Raw genomic sequence first — 12,818 nt, forward strand, 5'->3', positions numbered from 1 at the left:
GGTTATCAGACTTAAGTATAAAGGACAAATGGCTCTGATACACAGTTCCCCCCCTGGCCCCTGAGATGCCCTGGCGGGGGGGGGGGGGGCACAGGGAAGCTACTACTGCTGCTGGATGCTGTTGCTGCTAGGGCTCCCAGGACCCTCTGGGAGGCCACCACTGCTGCTGCTAGAGGCTGCTGTAAGCTACTGCTGAGGAAGCTGAGGACCGAGCTCATGTCATCTGCCAACAGCTCCTGGGATCTTTCCCGATTACCTAGCTCGTGGACCTGCATGTGAGGGGTCTGGTGACCCAGCCTGGCATATGAGAGGTCTGTGACCCAGTCTGTATGATGTGTTTGAAGGGTCTGTGAGCCCTGATCCCTAACCCAACAATAAAATTGGCTATGTCGGCAGGATTCCAACAATTGCCCTAACCCCTAACCATACAAAGGTGGTTTTCTCCCAAAAAGCTAAGTTTAAAAAAATACTGGGGAATGAGAGGAATTGCTCAATTCATAGTTATGAATCTCTAAGGATGAAATCTCATGTTTATAGTTTGTTGTTGTTGTTGTTGTTGTTGTTGCTGTTTTTGGTGGGGGGAATCAGGATGCTTTACATATTTGCCCACATGTAAAGGTCAGGTGACCTGATTTTTTTCTGGGGGCAGCACTAGGGAAGTGGAGGAATTGCTGTTTTCATTATAAGCTCTGTTGCTCCATGTATTTGACAATTTTTATTAAGTGAATGTATTCACTTAATATGTTTTTCCTGACATATTTACTTGAAGATATGATCAGAACAAATAGCTGGTTGAACAGACACCAGGCAAAAGCATTGAAGGTTAATGACAGATTTTAAGTATCAAAAGGTAGCTGAGGAAAGCAATGCCTGTGTTTTGTATACCCTTTCTCTTTGGCCATCAGATAACTAGTGGTGACAATGCCTTACATGTAAAGAGTGCTAAGAAATGTTTCTTTTTGCTTATTTTGAGGAGGGTTGTCTGGTAAAACACTTCCTTGTGGTACCTGGCTCTGGGAATCACTCGTGAAGCTGTTAGGTTTTTGACCTCCTCGCACTGAGACGCACACCTGCAATTTCAATTTACTATCACATTAGAACATGCTCTGCACTGGGGGACCCACAATGCTTTGATGTCTTTTTAATTTCAAACACTTTCTTTTGATGTCTTTTGTAGAGAAAGCTTGCTTGTATTTAATCAGATTTGCTCACTCCAAAAGCTGTCTCCGGTTTGAAGTTACTTAGAATTTTTGACCATCTGACTACCTTTTCATATACTAGAATCTTATTCTAGCCTGTAGTAGCTGGCAGTTTAAAGAAATATATGTATTTCTAAAGGACAGAATACATACATATCTTAAAACCTTTAAAAAAAAATTCTTCCTATCATTACTGGGATAATAGACATGAAAGTGCTTTGAAACGGGAAGAAAATGATTATTAAATATGGTTGTTATCATTACTAAACTGAATACTTTTCTATTTTTATTATATTTCTATCTCTCTTTTGAATTGCTAATTTCAAAATTGCCATTTAAAAGAGTAACTTGAAAACAAATGCTCCTACCCACACCCTTTGCTGAAGACGTTTGCCCTCTACCTGGCCTGCTGTGTCCACCTCGCTGCAGTAGGCAGGGAGACATGGCCCGCCCCACCCTATAAGTGAGGTTGCTCTTCTGTGGGGTACACGGGCCCTCAGCCTTGGTATTACACTTCTTGCTCAGCTCTCAGCACAAGCTCAGCATTGCCAGAGACAGCGACTGTAAGGCAGAGCCGAAACAGCAAGTGGTAGATGTGTGTTTGTGATAAATTAGAGAACAGGACAGCAGGAAAAGATGCAGGCTACTACCTCAGCAACTCCTGCACTCCCACCACGAGCTCAGGAGGAATAATGGGGAGAGGATATCCCCAAGTATGTAAGCAAAACTTCTCCATTGCCAGCCTACGTGGGAGAAGAGGAGCAAGAGTTCATTTATCGTTGGAAGTTTTCTTACATGAGGCTCAAGAAGGAAACAAGTTGCTAAGGTCTTTGAAGTGGGGTGCAAGGGGAGCAATAGGGTGGGTCAAATTTTCTTGGATTGGCAAAGCACTTAACAGGACCCTGAGGCTGGCTTGTTTCTGATCCTATTTTACCTTTAAAGAGAATTAATCCTGCCCTTCCATCCTGGACAGTCTAATAGGCCTCAAGCACTCTGAGTTTTGGTATTGCTGTTTGAGCTCCTGCTGTTGTGCTGTTCTGTCTCTTTGTCAACCTCTTTTCTGCATTTAATTCAATCATGAATTTTTTTCTCATTTAGTTTTTATTAATGACATTGTGTAATAGATTCTTTAAAGTTCATGCACTCTTGAATACCTGGTTTTACTCTACTTAATCATCAGTATTTTTTTTTCAGTGATGGTTTCTTTACTGGTTATATAAATGATTGATCTCAGGGCCAGCCCGTGGCTCACTTGGGAGAGTTGAGGTGCTGATAACACCAAGGCCACACGTTCAGATCCCTATATAGGGATGGCCGGTTAGCTCACTTGGGAGAGCGTGGGGCTGACAACACCAAGTCAAGGGTTAAGATCCCCTTACTGGTCATCTTTTATAAAAATAAAATAAAGTACAATAAATAGTTGATCTAGGACTCAGCCTAAATATTCTTCTAATATGCAGCTGGCTACATAACCAATATACCTATGATCAGATAGTCTTTGCTTGATAAAAGATAAACATAATCCTCAATAGTCACTAGATAAAATATAAGATGCCTAGTTAAATTTGAGTATCAAATAAACGAGTGATTTTTTAGTATAAGTATGTCCCATGCAATATGTGTGTGTCCTGAACTTACACCATATTGCATGGGACATATACTTTTAAAAATGTAGTTTATCTGAAATTCACATTTCAGATTGTCCTATATTTTTATCAGCTAAATCTGACTGTCTTAATCATAAATAAGTAAACAAGGAAGATGAACATTAATATGAAATGAGCAGGTCTAAGAGAAAGAGTCATAACCAAATACTGGAAAGGGACAGTCAAAATCACAGTAGGAGGCCCAGAAGAAAATGGCATCATCGGACCCAAGGAAGAGGAGAGTTTCAAGAACTGATTGACTATGGTAAGTGTTATAACGAGGAACATCAAAAAGGACAGAAATGGGTCCTTTATGTTTAGCTACTAGAAGGTACTTGTGACCAAGATAGAGCAATTTGACTTCTGTGCCTGACACAGTAGCCAGATGCAGTGCGTCGAGAAATGAATAGAAAGTGAGAGAATAAAGATGTGCTGACAGTCTTTCAAAGAGATGGGGAGACGTGGGAAGGAAAGACAGAGGACAGCAAGAGGGTGACTCAGGAGAGCTGGAAGAACTTACAGGCACTCGTTACTTTTCCTTATGGATGTACACCTAGTGAAAGGAAGAGAGGATCATGGAACAAATAACAAGGTACCCACCACCTACTTATCTTAAATTTTTCCATATTGATTAGAGCAGAGGTTGGCACACCTTCTCTTAAAGGGCCAGAGAGTAAACCTTTTAGATACTGTGGGCTAAGAGGCAAAATGTAGGCTATTATGTAAGTCCTTATTTATGCAACCGTTAAAAATATAACCATTTGCCAATGTAAAAACCATCCTTAGTTCAAGGGCCAGAAAAAACAGGAAGCTGGCTTGGTTTGGCTCATGAGTCTTAGTTTGCTGAGCCCTAGACTACCATATATTTTCTGAAAGAAACCATAATACAGATATAATTGAAGCCCTCATTATATACTCTTCCCTGACCTCATTTCCCTCCCTCACTTCCCAAAGGTAATTCCTAAAGTTAGTGTGTATCATTCCCACACTTTCCAAATATGCCTATGTCCCGAAGCAATATAGCAATATAGCACAGTTTGGGTTTTTAAAATTTTTAAACAAATATGACTATTCTATGCATAATAATCTTAAACTGGCTTTTTTGTCAACATTACTTTTGACATTGATTCATCTTGATTCATGTGCTGCTGATTCATTAATTTTACCTGCTTTGTGGTATCTCATTTTATGATTGTACCAAGTTTCATTCTTCTTTTATTAATGGACATTTAGGTTGCTTCCATTTTTTTCCCATTTTTGCAAACAACGCTATAGTTAACATTCTTGGCTGTATCTCTTTGCTGCATATTTTTGAGTGATCTAGGAGTAAATTGTTGGGACTGTAGAGTATGAACATCTTCAGTTTACAAAATATTTCTAAATTCTTCTCCAGAATAGTTGTATAGAAAAATTTACTTTCCGAGTGATCTGATATACTTGGTAACCTGAAAATTCTCCCAATATGCAACACTAGAAATATTGGATGAAATATAAGAAGCAACTTTTCTAGTGTATAAAGAAATCTCATGAAAGCAAAGAAATCCCCAGGGCCCAGGAAATGTAAAAAAAAAAAAAAAAAAAAAAAAGACTGTAGAAGAAATAGAAATCCAGAGCCATATCTATCAAGAGGGATCTCCAAGAACAAAGGTTTGGGCCCCCAGGGATGTAAGAAGCTATATAATTATTATGGAGTTTCTGCCAATATATTGGGTCAACAGTTGAAGCTAAACACCAGCCATAGTTTTTTTTTTTTTAAAAAAAAAAAAAGGTCATGGCAATGACTTTAGCAAAGTTCAAAGTCAAGTGAGCTACCCCAGGCTGATCTCACCATCGTCCTGACACTATGGGCCCTCTTCTGATTTACGGTTTGGTTTGGTCTTCTGTCTGCTTTCTCACTGGCAGTCAGCTTGGTCTCCTTGGTTACCTTCTTCTGGTTACTGACTTGGCTCTACTGCTGGCTCTGATTTGCCAGCTTGCTTATTAACTGAGGCTTTGGCACCTCTCATTCAATTCTTGGAGGCTGACCTCTGATGCCTGCCTGCTATTGTTTGAATGTGTCCCCCAAACTTCATGTGATAGAAATTGAATCCCCAATGCAACAGTGTTGAGAGGTGGACCTTTAAGAGGTGATTAGGTCATGAGGGCTTTGTCCTCACAGATTTATTAATACTGTAACTGTGGGAGTGGGTTAGTTATCACAGGAGTCAGTTTCTGATAACAGGATGGGTTTGGCCCCTTTCTCTTCTCTCTCTCTGTTGTGCATGCTATCTGGCCCTTCTGCCACCTGCCATGGGATGACTCAGCAAGAAGGCCTTCACCAGATGCTGGAGCTGTACTGTTGATTTCTCAGCCTCCAGAACCATGAGCCAAATAAATCTCTGTTCTTTATAAATTACTCAGTTTGGTACCAGCCAGCCACCAACATAAATAAATGAAGAAAATAAAAATAAAGAAAATAAATTGCCCAGTCTGTAGTATTTTGTTATAGCAGCACAAACATACTAAGACACTTCCTCTTCCCCATTCCAAGGCTGGGATTTAAGCCTAAGGTCCAATCACGGCCCCTCCTCAAGCCCAGCATATCCCTCTCTCCGTTTCTTCCAAATCCTGGTTTGTGGTGACAGACTGGTATTGTATTAGAAATGTATTGGAGATTACAGCACTTTACAGTAGTGTGGTGATGGGATCAGAAAATTTGGGGTTATATTAAATAAGGAGTCATCCTCTGCATGCCAGGTTCTGCCCTCAGTGCCCCTAAGTTTTCCATCATGAATGGGAGTCAAAAGACACCACAAGCAGGAAGATTAGGTCTACACAAACTTCAGATAAAAGTTATTAAATAGATAATAATATGTTTAAAATAAAGACATAAAAGAGGGAATAAATAACACAGGGAAAAAACCCTAAGGCAGTATGTATATACAAAAGGGAGAGACTTTCTAGAAGTGCAAAAGTGCAATGGACGAGTTAAGCAGCAGGACAAAGTGACTGCACTAATCTACCCTCCCACCCGTGGTTCAGAGTTCCTGTTTCTCCACATCTTTGCCAAAATTTGAGGGTGGTACAAGCCATACACAGGTAAGCATATTGTAGGTTACACTATTTCCATACAGAATCCAGCCCATCTCAGCCAAGGTCTTCCTTCTTCTGGTTTCCTGGGATTCAGAATTTTAGACACAGGACTTTAAATCTCATCCCTTCTCTGTTTTTGCTGTTGTCGTCGTTCCTGAGGATATTTGGTCGTTGGGGTCAGTTCTCAGCAGGGCTCTGCCACAGCGACTCTGCCTGACATAAACCTGTTCTTTCTCTCCCTGGTTCCCACACCGTGAAGCCTTTTACCCAGCGGCTCCAACATTCTGCTTTTCCTGCTTCTGGTCTTAGCTATGCTAATCCCCAGATTCTCTGGTTGCTCACTCTGCACCTCCTTCAGCCCCTCCCACCCCCTCGCCCAAAGTTTAACCCAACTCTCACCATTCTTTCCCATCAGCCAGTCCCTGACCCAGTGCAAACTAATAGCTCTATTACGAACATGCAGTAACCTGGAAGCCTAGCTGAGAGTTATGTGATGCACCTACAGCTGAGACGGTACCAGAGCCATAGTTTTTCAACCCCCAAACTATACACATAGCCTGACAGAGCCTGAAAACCCAGAGATAGTATGGTGTGTGGTGAGAGTTTGGACGCCTGACCTGGAATTTTACTTAGATCCTCTCCTTAGCTGTGTGACCTCGGGCAAGTCGCTCAGCTTCTGTTTGCCTCAGTTTTGTCATGTGTGAAGTAGAAATAGCACCTATTTGATAAGGTTGTTCTGATAATTAAATGAGTCAGTATATGTGGTGTTTAGAACAGTCCCTGAAATTGGGACTGTCCCAGGAAACAGCAGATGGCACTCATATTAATTGAAATAAGATATGAGATGTCAGAAAGTACTACTTCAGTTATGCAACTAGTATTTTCTTCTATTCCTTTTGCCTTTTTCAAGGTTTATCCGATAATTATATGGCTCTTATTCTTCTGAAAGTTCCCAGAAAATTTCCCAGTCCTCTCTGTTAAACCCAGTGTTCAACTCTGGCCACCAAAAGAGTTATAGCCTCCTTGTTTCTGCCTCATGCCCCGTAGCTCTCCCTTCTACAAACCATTCTGCTTGTAGCAGCTAATAAATCCCACGCTCTTGGTATCTGGGAAGTTGCTTTCAGTTTTCTAATGGTGTTAAGCTGACGTTGACAGGCCTAGGGTAAAGAACAGAGGTGGGAACGCCTCCCTTCACGCCACTGGCAGAATGTTGCCTTGAGTTTGCACTTTTGTAGTTACCTAGGCCCAGAGCTTTTTCTTTTTTTCTTTTTCTTTTTTTTTTTTTTGCAGCTGGCTGGTATGGGATCTGAACCCTTGACCTTTGTGTCAACACCATGCTCTAACCAACTGAGCTAACTAGCCACCAAAGCTTTTCTTTAACTATGCTCATTTATTTGGTCAAAATCCCAGAAAAGCTGTTTTCTTATTTCTCTCCTATTTTTTTCCAAGGGGATTATTTCACTTGGGATAATACTCAATGTCGCATGAGACTGTCTGTAAAGAGAAGAGATGCTGGCTCAGAGGTGATGATGCTGGTCTCATGCAACTGCAGATATTACGTAATGTTGCCTGTTGTTAATAAAGGCTTAATTCGGGATATATCTCAGAATATGCTTGCAAGGGAGAGAGGCTGTAGATTGGGTTCTTCTATCAAACATTCCCAGATGTTTTTTGAAGATTTCAAGGAAATGCAAGTGTGATAACTATAAACTAATTCATATTCTGAAGTCTTGGGCACTATTAGCTCAAACGAATATATATGAATTAATTTAAAAATCAAGTCTTTAATTTAGAATAGCATTTCCCTTCACAAATCTCACAATAATAAGCTTTTATTAAACAGCTTTTTAGGGATGGCCAGTTGGCTCAGTTGGTTAGAGAGCAGTGTTACAACACCAAGGTCAAGGGTTTGGATCCATGTACTGGCCAGCCACAAAAAAGTAAAAATAAAAAATAAACAGCTCTTTGCAAGTGGGGCATTTTTGCATTTTCAGACACTGGGAATCCAGGCAGGGCCCAGTAAGTGTGACAGATTATCTAAATACCTAGATAATCCACACACTCAACTGAAAAGCAGTTTTTTGTCTCTGACTTCTCCTGACGTTCTAAGACTACCTATTTTCAGGAGTTCATCAGTTTTTAGTGATCGACCTCGTATCCATTCTAGGGATGATTTCAGTATTTATCAACAACTATTGAGTTCTTAATTTATGCTGAATTATTAAAGAGATTTGGGAAGTCAAAGATGAATGAAAGAGGATTTCCCCTGGAGGTGCTCACAGCCTGGTGGGAGATGTGGACATACACACAATTATGGTTCACAGCCATTAGCTGTATTGACAGAAGTTTAGGTCTGTGGCGGCATAGCAAGGGGTAAAAGCAGAGCTCCAGGGAAGGGGCAGTGAAAAGGGACATCAAGGAGGAGGTCACATTTAGTCTGAGCCTTTTAAGCCTATATAGGAATTAATTAGGTAGGAAAAGAGAACTTATTCTTTATAGGCAAGGGCCCCAGAGTACGAGGCTCATGGAAGGAGATGCCGCTGGAAAGCAGAGTGAAGTGAGAGTCGAAGCAGCATAAACGAGGAGCAACTGAAGGTCTTCAAGTGGAAAACTCACGTGATCAGATTCAGGGTCAGAAAGAGAACTTTTCTGAATCTCTTCAGATGGTCCTTTTGTATCTCCTGAACTGCAGACACCTCGATTCAAACATTTTTCAGAAGCTCAAGAAAATACTCTGGCAAGGTTACATATTATTCTCAGGGGAGTGTCTGAGGCACCGGTGGTAGTGTTGAGAGAAAGTTAAAAGGGGTGGGAGTAGGCTGGCTAGACTCTGCTTCTGTGAGTGCTGAGAGAAGTCCTGCTGGGAAAGGCTCCAGAGATCTTGGCAGAGGGAGTCACTGGTACCCCCGGCGGGGCGTGAGAAGAGCTCTGCAGTAGAAGTCAGAAGAGCTCACTAGCAGTGAGACTTAGGCATCTCCAAGAAAAGAGAAATTGATGGGTAGGGGGTGGATGGGTGCTGACTGCTAATCTCCAGGAAGTCCCTGTACCTGTTAGGTCAGTACCTGATACCCCATCCCTTTTATCAGTACCACTCTCTAACCAACTGAGCTAACCGGCCAGTCCCCTCCCCCACGTCCTATTTAAAGACTTATAGCTTGAGAACTTTCTTTCTGCTTGAAATACTGCCCTACACTAGAAACAGGCGGTATCTATTGACAGAAACCATAGTCAACAACTTAATTTACCCAAGGGCAAGTCAACAAAACCATAAGAAGCAATTGAGGGTAATTGCGCGTGTTGTAGCAACTATCAAGAGTATAAATCAATTACTGCTTTTAGCCCAAAATAATGAGATTTGATATTTAGTCTATTCTAATACCTTTGATTGGTTACAATCATATTACTTTTTCAAACAAACCTTCATTAGTAACAATCAATGCCAAGAAAATACCTCCCAAAGTAACAAGATTAAAGAAAAGCAGATGAAAGACCTTTCTGGACGTCTTAGAGCGAATGCCTGGTAACTCCTCGGGTAATTTCCTGTTTACATTTTTTTAACTTATAGTTTTTCTTTAGTGTGCTTTCCAGCAGGAAATTTCCATACCACAGTTTTTCCAGGAGTTTTTGGAACCGGCACACTTCTCAGTGCACACTGGTAAAAGCAAAGTCATTATTCCTCTGTTTCAGCCGATCGAAACATTATTTCACAAGAACTGCCAAAGAGTTTATGGTTTTCTTAATATGCCCATTAAAGCTGGTAAATTACAGGGACCCACACATTCTAGGAGGCAAAGACTGCTAGAGGGTTAAGTCGAGCGAGAGAGCTGGAGCGGGACTAGACAGCGGCAGCCAAGTCAAAACCCACCCTCCACCCCACCCCCAGAATTCCCTCCACTTCTTTCGTAGGGAGGATTCGATTTGCTGGGTGTCGCCTCCCCGGCAGAGTTCTGTAGCCTCGGGCGCCCCGCAAGCCTCCGTGACCCTCCTCCCCAGGAGCGGAGCCGGAGGCGGCTTACCCTGGGCGGCGTGCAGGAGCGCGAGGAGCGGGGCGCAGACGAGGGCTGCGCGGGGAGCCTGCATGTCAGCTCGCCCCCGGCGGCCGGGCTGCCGCGCCGGCTTCAGCCTCCCCAAACGCGAGCGTTTCCTGTTTCCTGCTTGTTCGGGTCGGTACTAACGTGAAGGAGAGGTGTTTGCCTGTTTTTTAGGAAGTGATGTAACTCTGAAGGAGCCTGTCGGACCAGCAAGGATTGCAAAAGAGAAGTTGCTCTTCGAGCACGGATTCAGTCAGCGCGCCTCTCAAGCTCTCTGGGGTCCCGGCCTGCATCTTTTGAAACTAGCCCCTGGGAAGTGTCTTGCTCGGATGACATTCGGGATGTGGGACGGGGGGTCCTGGGCCACGCGCATTCTCACTCTGGGGTTTGCTCATTCCCTCGGGTGACTCTCTGGGGCTGCATCGAGCCGAGGCCAGCAGCGTCCAGCAGAACTTTCTGCGATGAAGGAAATGTTCTAAATCTGCTCTGTCCAATGCAATAGCCATTAGCCACACTGGCTCCCGAGTACTTGAAAGGAGGTTAGTGCAAACGGAATTTTAAATTTCATTTAATTTCTATTAAATTTAAATAACCCCACATGGCTAGTGGCTGCTGTGTTGGACAGCACAGGCCCAGAGAGCAGGGACAGCTGCCCCGTCCGAGAACGGCCAGGCCACGCCTCTCCATCCAGGCCCCGCCTCCTCCCTCAACCCTGGAACGCCCCCTCCCCACAAAGCCCATCTGCAGCTAAAGGATGGTGCTGCTCCCGAAGGTTGTTCTCTGCTTCCCCAGAGAGAAATGATCTTTTCAAGGGTCCATTTCCAAAGGCGAATGTGCCCTGGGGGTGGGGAGTGGGGGATCTGCTTCTCACCTTTCTTCCTTCTTGCATGACAACAAATTTCTCAGAGGTGGTTAACAGCAAACGAAAAAGGACTGAATTGAAATAGAGTGAGGGTGGAAATCCTACCCAAGTGAAACCACGCAGGAGGGAGGTGTCTGTCTAGTACAGGGGAGATTAGAGTGCGGTTAGGTTTTTCTGTTCTATTTGAAGTTCTCCTGGTGGTTTAGGGTTAGGGCCTAAGCAGTACAAGATGCAGTTTCACAATCATGTTTGTTGTGGTGCCAAGAGAGACAGGCAGATAGGGAGACCAACAGAGTGGAGGCAGCAGACATATCTCATCGCTAACCCCTTTCCTGCAGATTACCATCGGAGTCACCACTCTCTGGTTGCTTGTCTTCAGTGATCTGGGTGGTGCAAACACACGAGGTGACTGGAATTCCTCAGCTCCTGACACAGCTGTGAATTTTTTCTTTGGTGCATTGCCTTTCAGTGTCATTAGTCACTGTTTATCTCAGTTCTTATCCACAAGAAATAGGTGGGTGATTCATGTAATATTCAGTTTGTTAATGGGTTTACAACATGCATCTTAATGTTTTAAACTGGCATTTAAGTCAACTGTATAAAATATGCTTTTCGTATCTTAGGTGACAATACATAACAAACAGCAGAAAAAATAGACATGTTCAAAACTGGATGATTGATTTGAAAACAACAGAGAAAGAACTATTAATCAAACTCTTGCTGAGCCTGTGAATAGACCACTGGCTCCAAGACCCTCAATCTCTGAGTTTGGGTGGCAATTATTCCTGTACGAGCACGCATTTCTCCAGCTGCAACACACATGTGCAAGGGAGAAGGCCCAGGGCTTGGGAGTTCTCTCCATTTTGCCATTTACGCCCTACTAAAAACCATTGTTGGATCCCAGGCTTGAGGCATATGTTTGGCAAGAGCGAGGTTGTCAGACTTGCTTCCTTCGATTTTAAAACTACAACTCACTGAGGAGGCTTTTGCAGAGTCAGGTATCCGAGGCTGGACACAGAGTGTCTTATTCTGCAGTGCTCTGCTGAGCCCTGTTATGTGGTCAAAGAGTTCCTCCCAGTTTCAACAAGTGTGCTGTGCTTTGCTTCTGAGCGCACAACACTAAATCAGTTAGAATGATGTACAAAATAAACCTAGGGCTGCAGAGGAATCCTGCACAATCATGTAATTATCTTTTGACCCCTGTGCTCTCTAAGACTCTTAGCATGATTAAGCTGATCTTAAGGGGAAGAAAATTACCATCATTGATCAGAAAATGGTAGCACCTCAGTGATCTCTTTGATGCAGTTAAAATCACAGGGAGACTGTGTGGTAGGTAAAGGGCTATTTACCTCTGTTTGTTTTAATTTTACCAACCATTAATTTTGACAAGAGGCCACCCGGCCTCAGATTAAATCCTGATACACTGGTGGCAGGAAGTCAGGGCCTTAGTCACAGCTGTGAGGCACTGGGAGCCTCAGAGTGAATGACAGGCACACAAGCAGGGGTAACACTACCTGCTTTCCAACAGCAGGAAAGGAGTGTATGGTGCCTAGGAAATGCCCTGAGGCCTCATGATGCTCAGAAGGGCAGGAGGAGAACCCAGCTACCAGTTCGAGGGACTCTATTACCTTCCACAAGGGAGTCTGGCTTTTACAGTCAACTGTCTGTATTACAGAGGTGACTCTCATCCAGTTTCTTTTCCTTTCTTTCTTGTCCCCTTTTTATTCCCAACTCCATGGGCCATAAAAGTGGAGGGACCACAAGGGAACAAATCTAGAAGGAATAAGACCTCACAGTGAATGCAGTCTCCTTCTCTACATTCCCCTTTATGCCCCAACCTTGCCAGTCCTAACACACACAGATGTGCAGAAACTCATCCACACACACACACTCAGACACACTCACATACAGCTCCCTCTCACACACACATCCTCTCACACCCACATCCATGCACACTGTGGAAATAAATGAAGTCCAAGCAAATGAGAGCAAGCAGTGGCTATTTAAT

At 43.2% G+C, this 12,818-nt stretch overlaps 1 protein-coding gene across 1 annotated transcript in view; it reads right to left on the reverse strand.

The window, feature by feature from the left end:
- TMEM154 (transmembrane protein 154) overlaps window positions 1–10,454 on the reverse strand; it is a 36,242-nt gene extending 25,788 nt beyond the window's left edge. Inside the window, exons 1-2 of the mRNA XM_063107489.1 lie at window positions 10,320–10,454; window positions 9,934–10,087 (exon numbers count right to left, since the gene is read on the reverse strand). Of these exons, the coding sequence (XP_062963559.1) occupies window positions 9,934–10,087; window positions 10,320–10,454 (289 nt within the window). The remainder of the gene's footprint in view (window positions 1–9,933; window positions 10,088–10,319) is intronic.
- Window positions 10,455–12,818: the final 2,364 nt, after the last annotated feature.

This window comes from Cynocephalus volans, chromosome 9 (genome assembly GCF_027409185.1).
Source record: "Cynocephalus volans isolate mCynVol1 chromosome 9, mCynVol1.pri, whole genome shotgun sequence".
Taxonomy (NCBI): domain Eukaryota; kingdom Metazoa; phylum Chordata; class Mammalia; order Dermoptera; family Cynocephalidae; genus Cynocephalus; species Cynocephalus volans.